The sequence below is a fragment of the Balearica regulorum genome, chromosome 18, assembly GCF_011004875.1.
Source record: "Balearica regulorum gibbericeps isolate bBalReg1 chromosome 18, bBalReg1.pri, whole genome shotgun sequence".
Classification (NCBI taxonomy): Eukaryota; Metazoa; Chordata; class Aves; order Gruiformes; family Gruidae; genus Balearica; species Balearica regulorum.
The window spans coordinates 88,252-111,708 of record NC_046201.1 but is presented as its reverse complement, the minus strand read 5'-3'; the positions used below and the strand labels follow the sequence as shown (position 1 = coordinate 111,708).

At 44.0% G+C, this 23,457-nt stretch overlaps 3 protein-coding genes across 4 annotated transcripts in view; 2 read left to right on the top strand and 1 right to left on the bottom strand.

Annotated features, from left to right (window-relative positions):
• CCDC57 (coiled-coil domain containing 57) overlaps nt 1-1,097 on the bottom strand; it is a 40,533-nt gene extending 39,436 nt beyond the window's left edge. The window contains exon 1 of the mRNA XM_075770285.1: nt 935-1,097. The gene's annotated coding sequence lies outside the window, so the exon portion shown is untranslated. The remainder of the gene's footprint in view (nt 1-934) is intronic.
• A 7,291-nt stretch (nt 1,098-8,388) lies between these two features.
• On the top strand, nt 8,389-12,845 carry LOC142604454 (uncharacterized). Its single transcript, XM_075771088.1, has 3 exons — nt 8,389-8,628; nt 8,850-9,910; nt 10,005-12,845. Exons 1-3 carry the CDS (start codon nt 8,389-8,391, stop codon nt 10,120-10,122), a joined length of 1,419 nt encoding a protein of 472 aa, XP_075627203.1. The 3' UTR covers nt 10,123-12,845.
• SLC16A3 (solute carrier family 16 member 3) lies at nt 8,455-21,492 on the top strand. 2 transcript variants are annotated; one of them, XM_075770287.1, is made up of 5 exons: nt 8,455-8,628; nt 15,981-16,224; nt 16,733-16,876; nt 17,251-18,018; nt 19,361-21,492. In XM_075770287.1, exons 2-5 carry the CDS (start codon nt 16,002-16,004, stop codon nt 19,645-19,647), a joined length of 1,422 nt encoding a protein of 473 aa, XP_075626402.1. In that variant the 5' UTR covers nt 8,455-8,628; nt 15,981-16,001; the 3' UTR covers nt 19,648-21,492. The 2 variants fall into 2 exon arrangements, with proteins under 2 accessions (XP_075626402.1, XP_075626401.1); XM_075770286.1 differs by lacking the exon at nt 8,455-8,628 and adding an exon at nt 13,155-13,246.
• The last annotated feature ends 1,965 nt before the right edge of the window (nt 21,493-23,457 follow it).

Below are 23,457 nucleotides of genomic sequence, written 5' to 3'. Positions count from 1 at the left end.
TAAGGTTAGACATATAAAACAGTAAATATACATCATGCATTATACAGTCTGATCAGAATAGATAAAATACAGCAGAAGCTGGGGGAACAGGATGAGGACCAATAACAAACAAGAGAAACCTGAGATGTCAGGTACTGAGCAGGAACACATCTCTGGCAAAGTATGGAGTGGGCTATGCTGCGGGGCACACGACAGCCTGATGTCAGGCTCTGCCATTATGCAGGATAGACAGAAGAGTAGGAGGCATAGGAGACTGCCTAAGTAAAATACAAGGTACGGTGGGAAGAAACAATTGCCCTGGGACTGGGAAATGGGTACATATTCTAGAGAGTGTCCAGGAATGTAAATAGAGGGCAACACACCATAAGGAACACTGACACTGAGTCCCCAGCACAAATATCTTCAGGGATGACAGGGACAGCCACGTGGATGAGGAGAATGCTACTGGCAAGCTAGGGATCAAGTCCCCCCGCAGGACCCGCGGCCTGTACACCTTAAGTGCAGAGAAGAAAAGACATAATCGAGTGGGAGCAAAAGAAAACACTGCCAGTGGAACAGCCAGCTGGCAGGAAGCAGATCCCAGGATCCCACAGGTCAGAAGTCCCACTGAAGGCCCAGAGGGTCCGATGCCGAGGTGGCAGGCAGACTGCCAAGGTCAAGTCCCTTAGAGAAAGGCAGTAGAGAGGAACACACAGTACCATAAGATAATGCTTGGGACTCAGAGGCAGCACACAGAGAGCACTTAGTAGCAGGAAGGGTGCAGAAAGACAGAGGGTGCCCAGAGAGAGCTAGAAAAGCGTGCAAGATGCACAGGTGCCGCGTCAGGAGCTCTGAAGGACAGGCTGCAGCACAACGGGGTGCTGTGTGTCCGCGGTGCCTTCTGATGGCGCCCGTGGAGTAGTCCACTCGCGGTCCGGCTCCTCCCGGCACAAACCTGCACGTCCTTCCGCTCACGGCTGTAGGCCGCGTCTCACGGGAACCACGACGGGCAACGCCTGGCCGAGAGGCGGGCCCGTCTCCATGGGAACCGCAGCCCCTGCCCCTCGGCCCACCGTTAGCCCCAGGCGAGCCCCGTGGCGAGCACCGCTTGCGCCCAATCAGCGCTCTGCCGCCCCCGCCCCGCTCCACCCCCAAGTGTTTGTTCACCCGCCCGGGCCCGGGCCCAGCCCCGCGGCTCTCGGCTTCGAGCTGCCTCCTGCTCCAGCCCTACCTCTGTCAGGGATCGCCAGCTCCTCTCGCTGCCTCCCTTCTTGCCCAACAAACCAGCGCTTCTCGGTTCCTCTCACTGCATTCACTTCCAGGTACCTGGTATCATATTCCTCTCCTCCTATCTTCCCCAGTTCATCCTCCCTATTAACACAGAGCAGCTCCTCCTCCGTATTGTGTGAGCATGTGTACACTCCTTCGTAGCCCCGGTCCCTTTAATAACACCCCTTCTCCCAAACCACAGTTAATACTTGTTTCATATTCTCAATTTTAATTTTCTTGTTCACTTGTTTTCCTACACGTTTTGTTTATCAGACTGTTTAGTATTAAACAATTTCTCCCTAGTGCAGATGAGGAAGGAGAGTCTTGGCCCGTTCAAGTACAGCTATCAGGTATGGGAGCAAACTTCCCATTCTCTCCTAACTCCCACTGCGTCATCTGAAAAACTTTTAAAAGCTAGTAAAACAAGCTCAGGTCATCTGCAGCACAAGGTTATGCAGCACAGATAAATAAGTTCTGAAACTAAGGCATTTAATTATAAAAAAAAAGTATGTATCAACTGAACTGTCTACGAGAGACTGAGGAAGACGTAACACGTGAACTGGACGTAAAGCGTGATTTTCCCTTAGTCACCCTAGATGACTTGCTTGTCTGGAAGTCATGAGGCAATCTTCCTGTAATGCTCTCTCACTTTTTCATGTGTCTGGATTACACAAATGGCTTTGCCAGATGAGACCTTTCAGAAACCTGAATGTTGCATTAATTATATCTGAAGTACGCTAATTTAAAGAAAATAGAGTATTATCAGTAGTTCTTATATATCTTTCCCTAGGTCATCAGAAGTGAACTGTATTTCCTAAGCCGATGTCATCTAAAGAAAGGAGGGGGTTATTTCCATCAGTAACTATTACTGAAAATTAGAACTAATAATTTGACTTTTGAAATAAATCAAGTTTCATTTAGCTACACAAAGCATATCTACATATAATTTCAGAGTACTACAATCACTAAAGGGATTTAGTTCATTTGTTTATATGAATCACCTCTGGTTTAAAATACAACAGTGAAATCTGGCCTCAAATTATTTTCCAAATCTGAGCACACAAAAATGATAGTGCAAGTCCAAGCATAATTTATACTCTGCAGTGGGCCTCTCAAAGCACTCATCAGAATCAATACATAGTAGGCAAATGTCTAAATCCATATACCATGCTGACTGGTAGCATACTCCTTTTTCTTACATCTTACCCCAGAGTTGCCTAACCTCTCAACTGCATTATCCTTTGCAATCCTTCCTCACCCACCCTCCCCTTCAAATTAGCCATCATCTTCTCCAAGGTACCTTCAAGACAGTCCCTAGTCACGTAGTTAAACGCATATCCCAAATGAGTAACTGATGGCTTCTAGTGATTCAATAGTGCCCGAAATGGGTAAATTCTTCACAGTGAGTCAAAAAGATTACAGTGTACACAACATGGATTTTGGGATCAATGTAGAAACCTGTATACACCTAAAATAAATGAGAAAAATATTCTGATTTCATAGATGGAAATGAAAGGAAACCTTTTTACCTTTTAGCAAAGAAGAACAGGAATTTAAATGAGAGAGACAGATTTTTTTGTTCTTATCAAACACTAGTGAGTTCAGTAAGATTTAGGATAAAGGTAGATTTCAGCCACGTTTAGAGTCACCTTCAGAGTCACAACTTCTGAATACAAGACTTTGGCTTGAAAAGCACTACTACGCTTGAAAGCACTTTTAAGTTTCACGTCCAAAGGCTACGTCTGACTCGTCACAACCCAACTCTGTAACAAGACAAGACCCAGGATTACACAAACTATTTATACTGCCACCCTCATTCTTGTTTCTATGGAAAAGTAGTTCCAAGACACAGGCCACACAAGAGCCACGGAGCCACGGCACACTCTAAAGATGCTTACCTGGACAATCAGAGTAACAGATTTATGAGAAACATCATGCAGGGACTCAGTAAGTGAGTACAGACATAGTCTACGTCGATGAAACATAAAAATTAAAATGTGATTCAGAAAAGTCTCTCTTTCAAGTGCAGCTTTCCTTCAAATGAGTAAACTTATTTCCACAGAACCCCAAGGAATTTATATGGTAGATGGTATACAAAAAAATTCAGAAAAATTCAGAACTAACATTTTAAAGATTATCTTCTGAATAAAAGTGGCCGACTTTACTTGCTGGCAAGAGCTTACAAAGGACTACATAGGAATTTTTGATCCCCTCTGAAATTTGGGTGCTGTTATTTAGAAACTAAATGACACTTCCAGTTTCATCCAGGCTAAAAGAATACGATTTCAATGTCTCTCTTTTCCATGTCTACCTGTGAAACAACTGTGGGTTCATATTTTGGAAGACTATATACATCTTTGTAGGTACAGTTCGCGTTCCTCAACTGCATCTTGAGAGTCATACAAAAAGACATTAGTTTCACATTCGCTTTAGAAACAAACTAAAAATTACCAAAACCTCAACTCTGAATATTACTGGCCTTTCTGCAATAAAGATCTTACAAGGGCTTGTACAACATGATCTGCTACATTTACCTTTTGAATCAAAAGCAGAGGTACATGCGTTGCACAGTTAGCTGTGTATGAAACCATTTGAAATGTTCAATGCTACTGTTAACAACCTTAAAAATACTGCAATGAAAATCCACAATTAATACAACAGACTCGATTCAAGTGCAAATAAGAATATATAGCCTTAAAAACAATATATATATAAAAGGTTAATAAGAATAAATGTTTACAGGCTCTTTTAAGGTAATATTTGGGGCTCACCTACAAACTGCAGAGTACAACTGGAGTTTGGAACAGGAAGCAGCAACCACGCAAAACTGTTAAAGATACAGAGAAGCACGTCTACAGTTCAGGAGGTGCTATCAGAAGCCCTAAGTTTGAGAGCAATGAAGCTTTGTCCTAATGTTTTCCTATTTATACTGTGTAACAACAATATTCCAGTCACTTTTGCCTTTTTGGAAGCCAGATCAGGCAAAAATTTCCAGCATTCTCTGGAAATCAGTCCTTACTGATGTGAATGGCAGTTACTGGATTCACTACATCATTCTGTTTTTAATGGAAACAATATAGGAAGCTCAACAGAGGAAAATACTGTCCAGCACCTGGTGAGGAATAACCCCAGGCACCTGTACAGCATGGAGGTCAGACAGCTGGAAAGCTAAGGGTCCTGCTGGACAATGAATTGACAATAAGCCAGTCATGTGCCCTTCTATTCAGTACCCAGAGTATCATTAGCCTTTCTTGCCACAAAGGCGTAAAAAAAAAAAAAAAAAAAAAGAAAAAAAAAAGATACAAAGTGAAATGAAATACGTCAATAAAGAACACACCAGGATCCTTATTTATTTGGAAACTAGTATGGAGTGAAGGACTTTTTAGTGGGGGGGTTGGTGGAATCTAGCATCTATTAAGTATAACCCAATGACATTATACTTTCCTATTAAGAATCCCCTTTAGCAGGAAACTAAACTGAGACTTTCACAGTCTACTCTGGACAAAGAATTTGCCTATTTAATGGTTCCTTATGAGTTCAACAACACTTTGAGAACATTGGTAATAGGTAGTATACTTATAGATGAACAAGAGTAAGATGCAGATTTTTTTTTTTCAGATTTAGTTAGAACTGTAAAGAATTTTTCAAAGCTCTTTTTGTAGTTAGATGCCTGAAGTCATGGTGTTTTGAGCTGTCTTTGCTGCAGTTTAATATTCCCTCTACTCCTAAGTGTACTGCAGCATATTTAATGCTTAAACACATGCAACATAACTCAACCTAACACATAGGGGTTTTGTGCCTTCATCTCAGTTCCAAGTGTTTATGAGGTTATCCAGACTCCGAGCAGGCTTCTGCAAGTACAGCAAGCCTGTGTTCTGCTCACTTACACTACTGCCTTGTTGAATACTGAATCGAATCCAATTATCTGGGTGCTGATGTTGGGGGGGGTGTCATTTACCCTGGCACGTCAACCTCTACACACACATCTTTCTCAGAAAATGCGTTCCTCAAAAACAACAGGAGCCATCAGCTACAAAAGTGAGACCACAGACTACTGGTCAGTTTTCTCAGCAGCTGGTCTATGCCTATGGACATCCACTTCCAAAAAACAGACCAACTGCAGTGACATTCTTCTGCCTCTTGAAAAAAACCACCACTGACCTCTTAAATGGTGGGAGTGTTCTACAACAGAACACTAACCAGAGAATGTATGTTGCACTCTGCTGACTAGGCTGCAGAGAGATGGTGGCTTTGGTTGGGGCAATGCTGACCGATGTGAAGGACATACCATCTCTTTTTCTTGTCTTTTTAACATGTTTGGTTAACGCTTCTTTTCTTATCTAGCATCTTATATCATTTGAGTAGCTCTAAGAGATACTGATGCTTTAGGTATTTTGCCAACTTCACCTTCACTGTTACTACTCTCCATTTCTAGGCACCTCTGTCCCTCCTGAAAATATCTTCATGAAGTACATACCTCTAAGGTTTGAATTAAAAATTCTACTGGTGGCTATACATTTCCATGATGTAGTGATTCAAGTAAAGTGGAGTAACAAAGCAGAAGATTTTGCAGGATGGAACTATCCTCCTTAGGAAATTACAATCAGAGGGTGGGGTCATGACAAATAAAACTGTCTCCCTCTCAAAACTGTAGGAGTTTTTCCAGTCCTTTGGGACTGGCAATGGAGATCATGTTTCCTTTTCCTGGAGAACCAAGATTACCTGTAAAGACACGTAAAAATGTCTTTATCATCTGTCGTGGTTTTACCCCAGCCGGCAGCTGAGCACCACGCAGCCGCTCACTCACTTCCCCCCCCCCTTCGGGATGGGGGAGAGAATTGGAAAAGTTAAAGTGAGAAAACTCACGGGTTGAGATAAAGACAGTTTAATAGGTAAAGCAAAAGCCACGTGCACAAGCAAAGCAAAGCAAGGAATTCATTCCCCACTTCCCATGGGCAGGCAGGTGTTCAGCCATCCCCAGGAAAGCAGGGCTCTGTCACGCATAACGGTGACTTGGGAAGGCAAACGCCATCACTCTGAACGCCGCTGCCCCCCACCCCCCTCTTCCCCCAAGCTCCTTATAAACTGAGCATGATGTCGTATGGTATGGAATGTCAGTTTGGGTCACCTGTCCTGTCTGTGTCTCCTCCCAACTTCTTGTGCACCCCCAGCCATCCCGCTGGCAGGGCAGTGCGAGAAGCAGAAAAGGCCTTGGCTCTGTGTAAGCACTGCTCAACAATAGGTCCATAGAACAAAAACATCTCTATATTATCAGTGCTGTTTCCAGCACAAATTCAAAACATAGCCCCATACTAGCTACTAATGAAGACAATTAACCCTCTCAGCTGAAACCAGGACAGCTGCTAGACTCCACCAATTTTGCTGGGCCTCAGGCACTGCACTGCTTGCTTCAGAAGCTCCACAAGAATCAGCAGTTTTTGCTCTTCTGCAATTACCTTCATCTAGCCTGTAAGCAAATGGCCTAAAATCAGGTAATGGTAGACAGTCAAAAATTGGGTTTACTGATCTTTAAGATTAGCAATGTATGTCTCACTGGCTGTATGCTATCTACCTGAAACAAACCACTCGGCCTTGCTTATCTTTGCACATCACTGCAACAAATCCCTCAGCAGGTACAAACGGGTACTACAGCAAAACTGAATAAAAAGCCAAAGCAAACATAATGTGCAGGGAACAGAAAAACCTTCTATGGCATCAAAAGAGTTTCAGATTCTCCCTTTGTATTAGCTAATTTCAGCGAGTAGCTTCTAAAATATTGGAAGCTACTGATCTGTGCAACACCATAGCTCTCAGAAGACAATACCATATCCTACCTATCCTCTTCTAGTTAGAATCCAACCCCTGTGCATCTCCACACAGGTGGTAGGAATCACAGAATCATTTAGGTTGGAAAAGACCTTCAAGATCATCGAGTCTAACTGTAAACCTAACACCGCCAAGTCCAATCATTAAATCATGTCCCTAAGTGCCACATCTACACGTCTTTTAAATATCTCCAGGGATGGTGGGCAGCCTGTTCCAGGGACTGACAAACCTTTCAGGGATTTTTTTTTTTTCCTAATCTCCAATCTAAACCTCCCCTGGCACAACTTGAGGCCATTTCCTCCTGTCCTATCACTTGTTACTTGGGAGAAGAGACCAACCCCCACCTGGCTGCACCCTCCTTTCAGGGAGTTGTAGAGAGTGATCAGTTCTCCCCTCAGCCTCCTCTTCTCCAGGCTAAACAACCCCAGTTCTCTCAGCCGTTCCTCATCAGACTTGTGCTCCAGACCCTTGACCAGCTTCGTTGCCCTTCTCTGGACACGCTCCAGCACCTCAGTGTCCTTCTTGTACTGAGGGGCCCAAAACTGAACACAGTAGTTGAGGTGCAGCCTCACCAGTGCTGAGTACAGTAGGATGATCACTGCCCTACCTGCTGGATTGGGTGCTGTAAGCATACAAAGGAGTGAAGCTCCTATTCCTGAATTTCCTAAGCCCTGAGTAGCCTAAGGAGTGCTGCTTTCTGTACTGCACTTTAGAAGTCCATCACAACTTGCATGAATGCTAAATAATAATAGCAATATCAACACACCCTCAGTTTTATAGTTCAACATTTGTATGAACAGCAGTAGAGCCACAGCAGATCAGTGCAGAAAGCTTAGTCCATCTGGATGTAAAAGGAGAGATATCTCAAGCAGGCGTATTTGCAGGCGGTGCTCCCTTCATAAAGAATGAGGAGGAAAGCCTGTAAGGTAGCTGCACAAAGCACAGTATCACTAGCAAAATGACTAAGGAAAAAACCCCACCACAACCCCAAAACAAAACAAGGAAGCTCATAAAAGTCTTTCTTATGAGGAGACAACAAAGAAACTGTGATCACTCCCTGAAAAGTAGAAGCGGCAGCACAGAACAAACCTCCACTGCAGAAGCCAATTCAGACGTTTAAGCCCATTGCTCAGGTCGTGCTGTCCTCGGCAGCCAGGCCAGCATTGCACGCGGGCAGGATCCAGCCCCGCGTGCAGCCCTCTGCAAGCAACGGACAGCTCGTACCGGTGCCTGGTGCACCACCGCGCACGGCCCTGGGCGCCCACGGGGCTCCGCTTCGGGCGGGCTGGCGGAGCCGGGTCGCACGCGGCCGGGATGCCCCTGCGCGGGCGAACCTGTAGCGGCGGGAAGAAGTCACGTGACGGCGCTAGGACCCGGGCGCCCCCTCTCTGGCGTGGGAGGGGCGAGCACCACCGACCTGTCGCGCCGGAGCGCTCCGCAGCCAACGGGACGCAGACGGGCTGGGGCGGGTCTGTCCGGGCGCACGGGGAAAGCGGGCAGCGGGTCCGGCGCGAGCACGGGCATCCTCACGCTGAGGCGCGGGACGTGACTCAGGTACTGAGGCGGAGCCGTCGTGCGTGATGCTGCGGAGTGCTCGGCTGGCGCACGGGGGCGAACGCTGTGGGGAGCGCGGGGGGGGGGAGGGGGTCCGGAGTGCCGGGCAGGCCGAGGGCGCATCTCTGCGGGGGGAGCCCGGGCCGGCGGACGCGCTGGAGCGCGGCCGAAGCTTTCGGTGAGCGCGGCGCGGGCGTCGCGGCTTCATCCCTCGCCCAGAGGCTGGGCAGGGCGCGGGTGGGGCGGTGGGCACGGCACGGACTGTCCTCAGCCCCCTGGGCACCCCCTCACGTTGGACGGCGGGGCTCCCCCTCCGCCGGCTGCGTTTCTCCCCGCGCGTTGGGCCAGGCGGGCGCACTTCTTGGGAAATCCGCGCTGCGGTACGGGTCGCCCAGCGTCCCCGCCGCCGTCGGCCTGACAGCGCTGTCCGGGCGCCGAGCGGTGCTGGCGACCGAGCCCCGCTCCGGCAGCTGCGAGAGCGCAGTCCCCAGCTTCCCCCTTTGGCGGCCCGGTCACGCCTAGGCGCGCGGTGTCGCCGGCCCCAGCGCACGTACGGTGCCACACCGGTGGCTCCTGAGGCACCCGCCAGCTCAGGCTTTCTTCCTGCCATCGCTGGCTTCAGATCGGTACCGGGCGACGAGGATATCTCCGCGTCCAGCCCCGCCTCCACGATCCCTTCGCTGCTGCTCACCTTTCACTTCAGTGTCGAGCCCCGGGGGGAAATTCCGGAGTTTCTTTTGTCCCAGCGGTGGCAGTTCGGATCCGCCAAAGCGAGCGACGCGCAGTCTGAGGGATCGTCCCCTCGTAAGGACATCGCCGCAGCCCCGGGCGTGAACTCCGTTACTCGGTTCTGCGAGCACTCTGAGAACGGTGAGGCGCTTGGACGCGGAATCGCCTCTCTAGGCTGCGTGAGCATCTGCGGCGGCGACCCGAGCGCTCCGCGGGAGCCGTCTCGGCTCCGGGCTACGTGCTGGCCCCGGAGCGCCGCGCGGGCGGCCGTGGCCGTGGCCGTTGGCGGCGCAGCGACCGCCACCATTGTTCTCCCGACCCCGCTCCTCCCCGGCGCGGCGGGCCGCCGCAGCCCCCGTGCATCTCTTGGGAAAGAGCCCTTTTTTGCTACTGCTCGTAATCCGCGTGAAAAGGTCTTCGGCTTGCCTTATTCTAAACGGTTCTGTGGAGGAAAGAAAAAACACACCAAGACGAGGTTAAATTATAGCAATACAACTTCCTCACTGGCGCAGACCGTTAGCAGTGGTTGTGGAAACACACTCTTTGTCAGCAGGTTTGCGTGCTTTTTGGGTAAAGCAGTTGGAGAACCGTTTAGTTTAGGATGTCACAGAGAGAAGTCATGCATGATTTTGCAGTGTTTATTTCAGAGGGAGCGGTAGTTTGTTAAGGCGTGGCAGTTGGCAGTTTAAAAATGTAAAACAGAATCCATTAGTACAGTACACCTGTTCTGGTTCAGTCGGAAGTATAACTCAAGGTAAATTATAAAAATATTAAGGTGACATTTTAAATTGTGACCGAAGTGGGAATTCACGTATCTCAATGTATGACACGACATTATGCAGTGATTGTGTAAAATGATACCTCTTAGCCAGATGATCTTTTCCCACTATATTCAGCTATGCGTGCTAACCTAGCTTGAGATACAGTGCACATGCATGCAAGCACTTTATGTATCAGGGAAGCTCCATGCTATTCTGCAAAAATAAGCACATCTATCTAGCTGGTGACCCTTAACTAGTATTTATCTAGCCCTGTCACTTTTTGGTTTTATATTAGACAAAATAAGGATAATTCTCTGCTATAAACAATTGGCAAGAATTTCCACTTTTTTAAAGCTCTGACACATTGCAAAGCCACCATAGCTGCAGGGCTGAAATTAATTTTCATGATACGTGAAGATTGAATTGTAAGTATTCAACTGAAGTTGGGATTCTGCAACTTCTGTTTTTGAAAGCAGCCAGGTAATTGAAGTGCAACTGAAGGCATGTTTGTGCACACAGAAAGGGCATATACTGTCTGGTCTTAAGGTGCCACTGTGATGCTGACATTAGTGGACTTACGGTAATGAATGTGGTGTAAGAAAAACCGCAGGCTTTAGAAAAATATGTCCACTTCTCCAGAAACTGGGCATTTGATATAGAGGCAATAACTAGGGACAATGCTATTGTTACAGAACTAGTATATTTGTTTCAAAGGTAGTACCTGAGAAGATTGAACTGTTACTTACTGTTGTATTTGTACTTAAAGAAAATACTTATGCAAGTATTTTGTCTCAGGATCAAAAGAGCTATTTCTTTCTTGATAAGAAGAAAGCCACATTAATATTTCTTCTTTACACGTGAAGTTAGTATGCAGATCTGTGGCTTACTCTTTTGCTTATGGCCCAGTGTAAGTTAGGCGTACTTGTTGGTAATGTGCTCATTAAGGAAAAATAAAAAAAAAATCAAGAAACCAAAATGATAATATAATCTGATTTTCCCAGATAATGTAAATAACAGGATTCTAACATTTTCATTACATAAATAGGTGAAAAAGAGATAAGGACAACTTCTCCTCTAGAGCATGTTACCCAGATAATACAATTACGCTGGTTAGTTATTGTTTGCTACACATAAAATTGCAGTGTGAATTTACTGTGTCATTGCAGTCTGCTAGTAACTTGTGATGTATGTTACTTACTGTGCTGTAGCAGTGAACAGTAAAATGGTTTTGAGGCTAAGTGGGGACTGGAGATTGATTGATTTATAGTAAGTGTTGGTATGGAACATCACCTACAGCTACAGACAGCACAGAATTATTGTATGGTTTATCCTGGGAGTTTTGAGAGAGAGACATGAGAGAATGGTGAAAGATGGCAAACCCTCAAGAAAGGCAGATGCAGCAGAACCGGAAAACTGTCCCTGATAAAAAAGAGGAGGCCAAAATGGGAAATTGAAAGTCGCTGCTGGACCCTGCAGGGAGGACAGGAGGTCAGGGCAGGCATGGGTAAATACGGTAATGATTTTGTAGGCAACAGGAGTTTACAGCAGCCTTCGGTAATGAATGACTAATTCAATTGGCTGATATTTAAGCAGGTAGGCCACAAGAAATGCACTATTGTGTCATACCAGTCGCCCATCAGAATGGCTTGTACGAAGTACCTAAGAATGAGTTGTAACAAATAAAATTCAAATTAAAAATACATGCATTAGTGCTTTAGAGCATCAGGAAAGAGTTAAAGTCATGCTGAATAGGCAGATGTCAGTGATGCCAATGCAAAGGATAGTAGGATACCATTTTGTAATCGTACAGTTCTCAACCTAGTGGGTTCCAGACTGAATTCCAGTCTGAACTGGGTTCCCTACATGGAGGTTTATGTTTTATGCTGTTCCTTTTTTGTAATACAAATGCTCTCCTTTTATATACCCCACACCATCACACCAAACACACCACCCACAATGCTACCTACAGTCACCTAATATTTCCTCCTATCTGATCCTGTATTAGTTTCCATGGCAACAGGAAGATAATCCCAGGAGCATGAAACCCCACAGATTTACCTACATTTGCTCCCTTTGTTTTACACATTAACAAAGCAAGAACCCATTTATGATAGGAGGAATCTGGAATAAATACTGACAATGCTATCATGTTTGTTGTGGAGATACTGAAACTGAGCTGCAGCCAGTTAAATGTCGTAGTCCTTTCCCTCTAAACAGGGCTGAGCTAGCAAAAGCAGAAAGCAAAGCAAACTGTTGCAGTCGTTACGCAGTAGCCTCCTGTCTTAGCAGCCTTTGGCAGTATCCCAGTACCGAAGCGAAATTATAAGTAAAAGTTTTGCCAGTGCAAATCAACCACGAGCCCACCTCTTCTAACGCTAGTCCTAGTTTGCACATTTCACACGGGAACCTCCCCACTACTTCCTTAATTGTTCTTAAGGAGGTGAATACAGTCTAGCCTGGTAAGGCACACCACAACAGGATGAAGGGGACAGGATGAAGGGCATCTTCTGCTGTGTTTACAGAGACAGGGTTCATTTAGTTCTGGTTAATGGTCTTTTAATTTTGATATGTTAACATGAACTACGGATGGACTAAACCAGATGAACAAGATTGATGTATGTGTGTGTGTATGTAGACCAATCTTTAGAAGGATGGCGTTTGAAGGTCTGGTATGTTGATTTATGGTGATTTTTGGCTACATGTAGCAATAGACATGACGTAAAGAAGAGTAAATGGATGTTACTGTTTCCCCATACACTTATTTTTATGAAATGCCAGTAGGCCAGGTTCCCCACATCTGCAAGTCTAGCTCTTTCATCACCGCAGAACATAGAACCGTTTTAGAGACTGTTCCTCTTAGGGCACGCAAAGCTGGTAAGTCCCGCAGGCCAGGTGGAACAAAATACGTCTCTTACAGCTCGACCTGCTCTGCTGGGCAAGGAAGAGCACAAGGACGACCGGCGAGAAGGGCGTTTCCACCTCTTCTGAGCGAACCGGGCTCCGCGGAGTGCGTGCCGCCGTTGCAGGCACTTGCGCGGGAGCGCGGCCTTAGCCCCGCCCGCGCCGGGCCGCTGCGCGCGAAGCGGAGAAACCGAGCTGCGCCGTCGGCTGCCTCTGCTGCAATTACGGTAGGCTCCCCGCCCACCCGGCCAGTCACGTCCTGCACGTCTCAGTGCGGCGGCCGCCAAGCGCGCGCGCCCTGCCGCGGTGGCCCGCGCTGCCGCACGTCACAGCGGCGGGGTGACGCGGGGCGGCGGCGAGCGGGCCCTGCCCTGGGCCACGGCCGGCGGGCTCATGGGGCAGGGGCGGCTCCGGGCCAGCCGCTGCCCGGAGGCTCGCAGCTCAGCGGCAGACGGCGTGGGGGGCAGCCGGACCTCCCCCCGGGTCGCGTTTGCGTCGGGCTCGGTGCGCCGGCTGTTAACTTCCCGCCCCCCTGGAGGCACTCGGCGAAGCTTGGACGGTTCTTGTCTGGCAGTCACAAGCGTGCTGCCAAGTAGTGTTTAACGGTGGCTCGCCTCAAAAGCCACCTGGTGCTTTAGATGGCTAGGATGTAGTTTACAGGCAGGGTCCAGCACTGCAGGTCTGCACAGATGGCTGCCCTTACAGCATCTTTGCCGTAGACCCAGTAACGGAGACTGTCCACACCTGCGTGCGGGAAGAAGCGTGGAGGTGAACGCCATGACCCGTTTCTTCCAAGGGCTGAATATTCTTATCCAGCACTGTGTAAGCAGTCTGGAGAAACTGCCGATCACTATTTTTCAATAAAAGATGCTCGCGTATTATTACTTTGTGTTGCCACTGGATGGTTAATAAAAGAATAAAAATTACACAACCCTTCCTCCGACATTTTAAACATTCACTCCAAATGAAATGTTCTGGCTGACAATTTGGAAGTAGCGGAAGTGACAATTCATCCTGCCCCCTGGGCTCCGCTTCGGTTTTTACATCTTACTCCTGTTCTTTACACACTTGAGCTGAGATACTTGAATCGGCGCTTTCCCTGATACCATTAATATTACAGAGCTACCAGTGCCATGAAGGATTACACTTTGTGCACCTACTCTGTGCTGTCTCGTTATTGCTTAAAAAAAAAAATATTAAAAAATCCTTTTTTGAAGAATGCTTCATACTTTGTATCATACAGAAGTTACTGGGAGAAACAGTTGGCATATCCTAGCGTCAGGAGGGTTGGCAGAGATGCATCTTAAGACTCATTTAGGGGCCCAAAGCCTGGTGCAGAAATTGCCCCGTTGAACAAGCCATGTGTTTTTGCAGTCTGACAGCAATCGGCGAATCACCCATCTGTAGCAGCAGGCACCTAGACGTCTAGTTTTATTGAGGTATTCTGTTTCACCATTTTACGTTCTAGTTGTACGGACTTAAGACAAATTGTCTTCTGTTTAAATTTGATTTCCAGAAAACAGGAGGTGAAGCCAGCAGGAGGAGGCTTACTGTCCTTCTTGAACAGATACAGTCGTGGCCAAGTTCATTTCTGCATCATGTATATAAACTTGTTTCTTCTAAGAAGTGGGAGTGCTGGTCTCAGTGCCATACTAAGTATGTTCATACAGGCCTATTAGCAATCACGCATTCGGTGTCAGTTGTCTAGACAAGTCTGCATCAACTAGATTGTTGTGCCATACATAGTCTGGTTCCGAAATGGAGCTGTAAGAACTACATAATTCCCAATGCACAACAATCACTATGCAGATCTATACTTCTGAAAGCAGCAGCATTCTATAGTGATGAACATCATCTCTGATGTGTAAGCAACTGTGCTTGCATTCCTCTTAGGTACTGTCGTAGAGAAACATTGACCCAACGGGAGTAATGAATTGCATTTTAAAGAAATGGTCAATTTTTGTACATGTAAGATTTAACGTAGAACTTGTTTGAGGGTCACTTTTTAACATTGTTCAAGACTTCTATAATATGCAGACCCTCCAAAAGCCTAATTGCTGTGATGCAATACCTCCCTGTACTCTTCACGCACAGGGACACTTTATCTACCTTTTCAGTGTCTTTTTTTCCTTCCCCTCTCTCTCTGTTTTAAAACTTCGCAGCATTACTTTTGGGACATAACATTCTCATGAGAAAAGATTTTATTTTTTAGATGCAAAGGCGCATGTGGCTGCATATGGAAAATGTGAACGATAAAATTCAATATTTAAAAAAATGTACTGATAATGTAATAACAACAACAATGGAAAGTATTTGCTTCAGGCAGACTTTCATTGCAGTTCAGCTTTGGTACTTACCTGATGTGTGAAAACTGATAGCTCATCAGAAGCTCAAAGGGATCTGTCTATCTTTTCAAGATATTGGTGCATCAGGGCTGTATTGCTGTCCTCAGTAGGGAACAAAAAGCCTGGGTGATTTGTCCACTGATGCACAGAATACTTGTGAGGCACCAGGATTTTGCATCCAGGTCTCCTAAGTGAATAGTCCAGGAGCTTCATATAACAAGGTCTTGTAACAAAAATCCTGCAGACTTTAATGCAGTAGTTATTACGTATTTGTGAAAGTCAAAAACACCCCTGAACTGCTGTAATGGCTTCGGTTTCTCTATGAAACAGTGATTTGGTTGAAATACAGTTTTGACTTTGAGAGAGCTGGGGGGGGGGGGGGGGGGCGTTCATTTAAAACTCAGCTATGTGCATCTCATTTGTACGTATTTTTTGCAAGCTTTGTAAGGACTAAACCTGAACAAGTAATAGCTAAAATTGCACTGCATCTTCAAGATTTGTATTTAAAATAGTCCCGTATCTTATTTGAAACTGTCACTGTAGTGCATTTTCTGCCAATTTTTGTTAGATAATTGTCCCAATGTGAATAGACTTGTAATTACTTTTTGTTTCTTAGGGAACACTCTTGAGCTTCGTCATGGGAGCTGTGGTAGCTGATGATGGTCCATCTGGTGTTAAAGCCCCTGATGGAGGCTGGGGCTGGGCTGTCCTTTTTGGCTGTTTTATCATCACGGGATTCTCCTATGCCTTTCCTAAGGCAGTTAGTGTCTTCTTTAAAGAACTTATCCGGGAATTTGGCGTTGGATATAGTGACACTGCGTGGATTTCCTCCATTCTGTTGGCCATGCTTTATGGAACAGGTAGGTAGTTCTCTGTTTCTGAAACAGTGTTGCATCATACAAACATACAGTGATGTTTGTAAACCATATGGCCATTTACAGCATGAATCATGATTGCATATCATTACTTGTGCACAAGTAAGGCATTCCAAAGAAGAATAACTATTAATCACGTAAATCCAAAAGTTATTTAAGCACATCCAGCTTGCATATAAAATTAAATCTCTAGAACTCAGTAGAGTTAGTTAAAGACAATGGAAAAGAAAAATTGCATGGCACTCTGAAGACGAAAAAGATTAAGTATTTGACTGTAGAGGACAGAGCACTCTTCCGGATTGGCCTGACAGTATGGACAAAGTATGGAAAGAATCATGGAATCATTTGCATTGGAAAAGACCTTTAAGATCATCGACTCCAAGTGTAAACCTAACACTGCCAAGTCCACCAAAGAAAAAAAATGCAAACTGACATAAAATCAACTGCAAAAATTGGTTTATCTTAGCAACTGTAACTTGCTCTTCTTGCCTAGGTCCACTCTGTAGCGTGTGTGTCAATCGCTTTGGCTGTCGCCCTGTCATGCTGGTGGGTGGCCTTTTTGCCTCAATGGGGATGGTGATAGCCTCCTTCTGCACAAGCATTGTTCAGATCTATCTAACTGCAGGTGTGATTACTGGTAAGTAGTGTGCATGGTTGAAAATCAGTTAGCTACTTAGCTTTAGGTTGAAGTTTTGTTTAAGTGACAAATATCCAAATCAAATGGGCTTTTATAAAGATGCCAGATGAATGTGGAATTAAACTTTTTTTTTTTTTTAATGAATGTTAATTTTTCTGGCATGTTTAATAGCCACTGCTGTAATCAGTGAAGCGTAACCATAGAGTACAAGAATATTATGGAGGTGGAATGCTTTTAAAAATGTTATCTTAGAAATCTTTTGTCCATTTGAAATAAAAATCATTTGAGTCATGAATCAGAAAAACTGCAATTAGAATTTTTTTTAATACTGATGTTGTAGACCAGTATTAATTTTTATATACCCTCTGTTACAGGTTTGGGTCTGGCACTAAACTTTCAGCCTTCACTCATCATGTTAAACCGTTACTTTGACAAACGCCGGCCCTTAGCCAATGGGCTATCCGCTGCTGGGAGTCCGGTGTTTCTTTGTGCTCTCTCACCACTGGGGCAGATACTACAACACGAGTACGGTTGGAGAGGAGGATTCCTTATACTAGGTGGGATGCTGCTCAACTGCTGTGTATGTGGAGCATTAATGAGGCCTTTGGAGCCACCCAAAAAGTCTGAAGCTGCCAAAGAACCGGCTGAGAAGAAAGTGAAGAAAAAACTTCTGGATTTTAGCGTGTTTAAAGATGGTGGTTTTGTAATCTACACGCTAGCAGCATCTATCATGGTGCTTGGCCTCTTTGTTCCTCCAGTTTTCGTTGTGAGTTATGCCAAGGATTTAGGGTATCAAGACACCAAAGCAGCTTTTCTTCTGACTATTCTGGGATTCATTGATATCTTTGCTCGGCCTATTTGCGGAATGGTAGCTGGTCTTAAATGGGTTAGACCACGCTGTGTCTACCTCTTCAGTTTTGCAATGATTTTCAATGGCTTTACAGATCTCATGGGTTCTATGTCTGTTGATTATGGTGGCCTGGTGGTCTTTTGCATTTTCTTTGGCATTTCTTATGGAATGGTAGGTGCTCTTCAGTTTGAAGTTCTCATGGCTATTGTTGGTACTCAGAAGTTTTCCAGTGCTATCGGTTTAGTGCTCCTGGCAGAAGCTATGGCTGTTCTAATTGGTCCACCATCAGCGGGTAAGTATTCCATTTAGTTCACAATTACAAATCATTTGCATTGCATCCATTTACACAAATTGTATGATAAAGGAGCAGAGAAAAAGACAACACGAGTCACTCGAGAAGTGCATATTGTGCTAGCGTTGGCACGTGCTTCGATGACTTCTTGCAGTTACCATCTGAAATAGTCCAAAACAGAGTGGGATGAAATCTTTTCCTTCTTGGATCTATTTCAGGTTTGGTTGAATTGCCATCTGGAGATGCTGCTCTTTCTCCACTGAAAGCCTATACTGGACCTGTTGTTAGTAGATGGCTAATACTGTATAAGATGAATTTTACGTACACAGTGAATAACTTTTGTGAAGTTCAGACCTCTTTGGAGTTGGGATTCAGAATATGAAACCTGTCAATTTTCTTTGGAAAGTACTAGGATAGATTTTTCCATACCTATGGTAGATTTGGAGGAGGAAAAAAAAAAACATCAGAAGAAGGAGGAAAAAACAAAATCTTACAAGGAAGACTATAAAACTGGACTTTTAAGGAAGGTAGACTGCTTCTATTGCACATGTCTTTCAAACCAAGAATAAGGGGACATTACAAAATATTCAAATTCATTAATTTGAATTCGAAATAGCAAATCAATTACTAATCAAAGAACATAAATTTTACAGAGCCTTAACTGAAAAAACAACCCCAACCAAACCCACCAGTTCACTGCCATAAAATTTTTACTGTTTATATTCAGACACTAAAAAGCATCAAGGATCTTTAGTGTGACAGAACCCCTCGTGGAAAAAAACCAAACAGTACTATGCACTACTTCCTCTGATCTTCGGGTTTGGGGAGGCACTTCCTTCACATCCTCCCTCCTGTTCTTTCACCTCTGCCAAGTCCTGTGAAAATTTGACTTGACTAAAGCATCAGTCAGTTACTCCAAATTGACTATTAAATAAGATTTGCATTTTAAGCAGACAGCATACTGCCCGTGTAGGAAAGGAAATGAGATTGGGAGCGAGAGGAAGCTGATGATACAGATCCCGGCCATGAATGCACACGTTTTGATGTGAAATACATGCCACTTATCTCATCTCTTGCATATGAAGGCTACGCTGGTTTTATTCCAGTTGAATTACATCACTGTGTATGTTTCGAGATGTGACGTAACGTCAGTGAACGTTAAACTGAATTGAAATATTTGAGAAATATTTTGTTATAAACTTGTTAAAATGCTACTTCAAAAAACTTGCTTAGATCGTCATAGTACTTCTAGACAGGAGTCATTTAAACATTTAAAAAAGCAGAAAAAATTTCATTGCAAGATAATAACTTTTGTTATTATCTGGAATGTTGTTTTTTTCAGGAAAACTCTTGGATGCAACAGGGAGGTACATGTTTGTTTTTATTATTGCTGGAATTGAAGTTACCACCTCAGCACTTGTATTGGCCTTGGGAAATTTCTTCTGCATTAAGAAAAAATCAGAAGAACCACATACAAAAGAAGAAGCAGCAGAAAGAGAGGAATTAAACAAATCTGAAGACAAAACTCCTGAAGATGCCAAGGTGGACTCTATTGAAGTGGAGCAGTTTCTGAAAGATGAGCCTGAAAAAAATGGTGAAGTTGTAACTAACCCAGAAACTTGTGTGTGAGCACGACAGGAAATTGACAGAGCATTTAGAAAAGAAAGATTTTCAACACTATTTATTTTAGAAATAGAACTAGTTTAGGGCTGGGCCATCTGCTTTATTACCTGGAGGCCGGTCAGCTCATCAGTTCTCTCTGGAAGCTGATTAGCTAGACAACCTTTTATTGGAAAATTAGCTTTATCAGTGAAAGGTGAGGCGTTGTGGTTATACTTTTTATGTGAAGTGAAAAGCTTTTATAAACACAAGTAAAGTCTTGCTATGCATCACCAGAAACTGCTCACTTGGAAGAGATGTAGGAAGCGTATATTTTAAGAAAAGTGGAATTATATGTATGTTTTCAGACAATATTGTTGAAATCACTGTGTTGCGCGGCTAAACATCATTTCCCTTTCTGTGTTCTCTGTGAAGGGGAAAGAGTTTGAGATGAAGAAAAATCTCAGGAACTTAAAGGTCTCCGTTAGGTTTTTGAATTTCTTACTTTTTTTAGATTTTTTAGATTCATTGGCTCAGCCCTAAATTAATTTTTATAAGATCTGTTACTTTGATTTTCTGAGTTTTGTCTAAACCTGTAATCTTTGTAATTATCATTTGGAAAAACTGTATGTGGAAAGGCACATTACAGATACTGTCCTCAGCAGATCACACAAGTGGTATTCCGAGGTAGTACTAAAAGCAAATAAAATGATCAGAATTGATCCTGACAGACCATAAGCAAACAAAGTTAGCCTACGTTTACCATTTACACACTCTGTTTTCAGTACAGTTTCCCTGCAGCATTGGAAAATACTACAAGTAACATGGAGGAGATGGATATTAGGTTTGGTGGAATCTTCTGAAACAGTGTCCATTTTGTACGTAAAAGAAACAGTGTAAGTTTCCAGATGACCTATAAATTAGAGCAGGTAGACTTAGGGAAGGGACTGGACTATTTTGAAACCTTAGCCGTCTTTAAAATGCAATGTTAGCCACACAGGAAGGTCTTAACTTCCCCCCTCCCCTCATTTACCCCACTTGCCTTCCTTTTGCTTAATCTATGGAAGTCCGACGTGCCGTTCTTGCTGTTTGAGGAAACATGATCATATTTATGACAGCAATGCATAAGGACCAATCAAGAATGGGGTCGGCTGTGCTACTCATCGCACAAACAGAACAGGAAGTCTCCAGCCAGTCTTTATATCTTCTCTGACGTTGGTATGAGGGAAGGAAAAGAAATAGATCAGACAAGGCAGTGACAGCACATTTGAAAAAAAGGCAGAAAGGAAAAAGACTCATTGTGAGGACACTGAATAGAAAAGGAAGGTAAAAGGAAGGCATTCTATATTTCTTTTTTTCACTCAAACACATTCAAGAAATGTAATCTATACAAAATCATGCTATTGCAACCCACCTTTCAGATGTTTATAAAAAGCTCTCTAGGCTTTGTGACTGCAGTAGCAATCTTCAAAACAGAATCTTCAAAACAGACTAATTTTAACAGACTCAGTTTTCTTGTCCGTAGCAAAGGAATATTGGCTTTCAGGTGCCAAAATTGTTCTGCTTAATAACTGAAAACTAAAAGACCCTAACCCCTTAAAACCCTGTATCCTTTTTAAAAACAATTATCATTAGTTGTTTCATACTCGACCATTTTAACAGAAACATACAGTAAATCCCACAAAGTGCCAAAACCATGAACCATTCTCTAATGGAACTGTCTCAGATACCAGCTTCCATTCTGGTAGTTCCTTCAAAATGGTTTTGCATTGTTAGGACAACCTTGCACAGAAATTGAAACGTTAGGATCATGATGGTTTTTTTGAGTGGTTTAAAACTGAAATGGATGCTGCACTGAATAAACTTCATATCGCATATAGTGCGTTACGTTAAAACCTTTTATTAATTTAGTGGCGGGAATTGTGCTGGCATGTCCTAGTTGTAAGAACTTAGTAACCGAACTTAGCTCCAGTTTGCTAAAGACTAAATCAGTACTTGGAACACAACACTGCTAGCTCCAGAAGGCTGCCATATGAAAGGGCACGAGGAAAATGGAATCCGTAGATCAGTTTATGATATCCCTGGAGGCTGCTTCAGATGACACGTGAAGGCCAGATATAGCTTTCAGACTGGAGTTCCCTGTTCTGTTTCAAAAAGACAAAACTATAAACTTTCCCCAAGGTGAATTCAGATTCTCAAATAGCCATTTTTCTCTTACTGTGGGTTTTGATCAGCAGATTTCTTTGCTAGATAACACTATACTGTTATCACAGCACTAAATGTTTACTCCTTTGACTTGAGATTATTGGCACAATTTTAAGGTTCCATACGTTCTGCAAATTGTCTAGACTAACATTTCAAAAATTTGGGCTTATCATACTGACTTTCCAGACCATGATTCATTTTCCATACATGATACCTTTATAGTTAAGCTGGAAACAAGAAGCGTTATGTTAACAATTTTATATGACTTGGGGCAGAAGAGGAAGTTACTAAGACAAGGGAAACACATTTCAACAAGACACAATTTCTAAAGTAAATCTAGTGTTCACAGAAAGTGCCTCGTTGGCCTATACAAGATCTTTTCCTCGACTCAAAGATGAGCTACTCTTGAGTAGGACTGCCAGTGCTCTTGTGCTATTTTCAGCACAGACCTACCAATGGATTGCAGTACTCGTGAGAGCAGGAGATGCTTACTGCATGAGAGAGGTCAAATCGCAGGACTCTTACTGCCTGTGAGACACAAGGGTTGGAATTTACTTTGCTAAGCAGTTTCATACACGCTATAAAATCTTTTACTGTTTTCATTATTTACAAGAAGCATCAACACAGAGATGAGAAACACCTAACGCAGATCTCTTAAGAACATCAAAACTGGCAGGCTGGAGAGTACTTCTGAGTTCTGGAGCCAGTTAAACTCCCTGCTTCCATTCTGTCTCATTCAGGGGTGACACACCAGCGTGTGCTAGCCCTCCAGTCCTCGTTCCCTTCAGCTACCTATATTTCCTTGGAAAGAGATTGACTATACCGATGGGAAGAAAACCTCCATGCGTGCTAGATCCTTAGCCTGGACAACTGTGGGCCACCACGCCAGGCTGTGCTGAGGCATGTACCCAACTGCTCCTACGGACATGGCCACAAAGGCCTATACATTGAGTTCCTGTTTTATAGACCTCCCGCCTTCCTACCCCAAGATGTTAGAAAAAGAAAAAAAGAAAAAGGAAAAAAAAAAAGGCAAGCAGCAAGTCATTAGGTTCTCAGAGCTGTCTTAGAACACCAGCTATGAACTGTTAGATATAGGAGGAGAGGATTGTATTGGAACCCTTTCCTTGGCAAGACTAGCCTGGCTCCTTGTTATTTTAATTCTGCTTATTGTAAATTCACAAGGAATTGCTTTTAAACCCCTCTGGATATTTTGGTACAGTATTTCTTTAATGTCAACACCACTGAGATCCCCTTAAGAGCAGTTTGTGAGATCTGTTCTTTCATGTATTTTGAGGATGCGCGTGGTCGGAGTCACAAAGCATTGCTAAAGGGACACTAACTGCCCAGGGTCACAAGCAGAACAGTTCCATGCAACATCTACCTGGATGAACTTCCATTCAACCCTCACCTGGTCAAAATTCTGTGATTTGAAAAAAGAAAAGGGAAGAAAAAGGGGAAGGGGAAGGCAGGTAATTATACGATTGAATTGCCAAGCATCCCAAAGACAACATTACAATTTGCATCACAGACTATTAGAACAAATGTAATTTCTTTAGACACATAGTTCATGAATCTATTTAAGAAGTCTGTGAGGGAAACAAACAAAAAACACAAGTGCAAAAAATCCAAGTATAA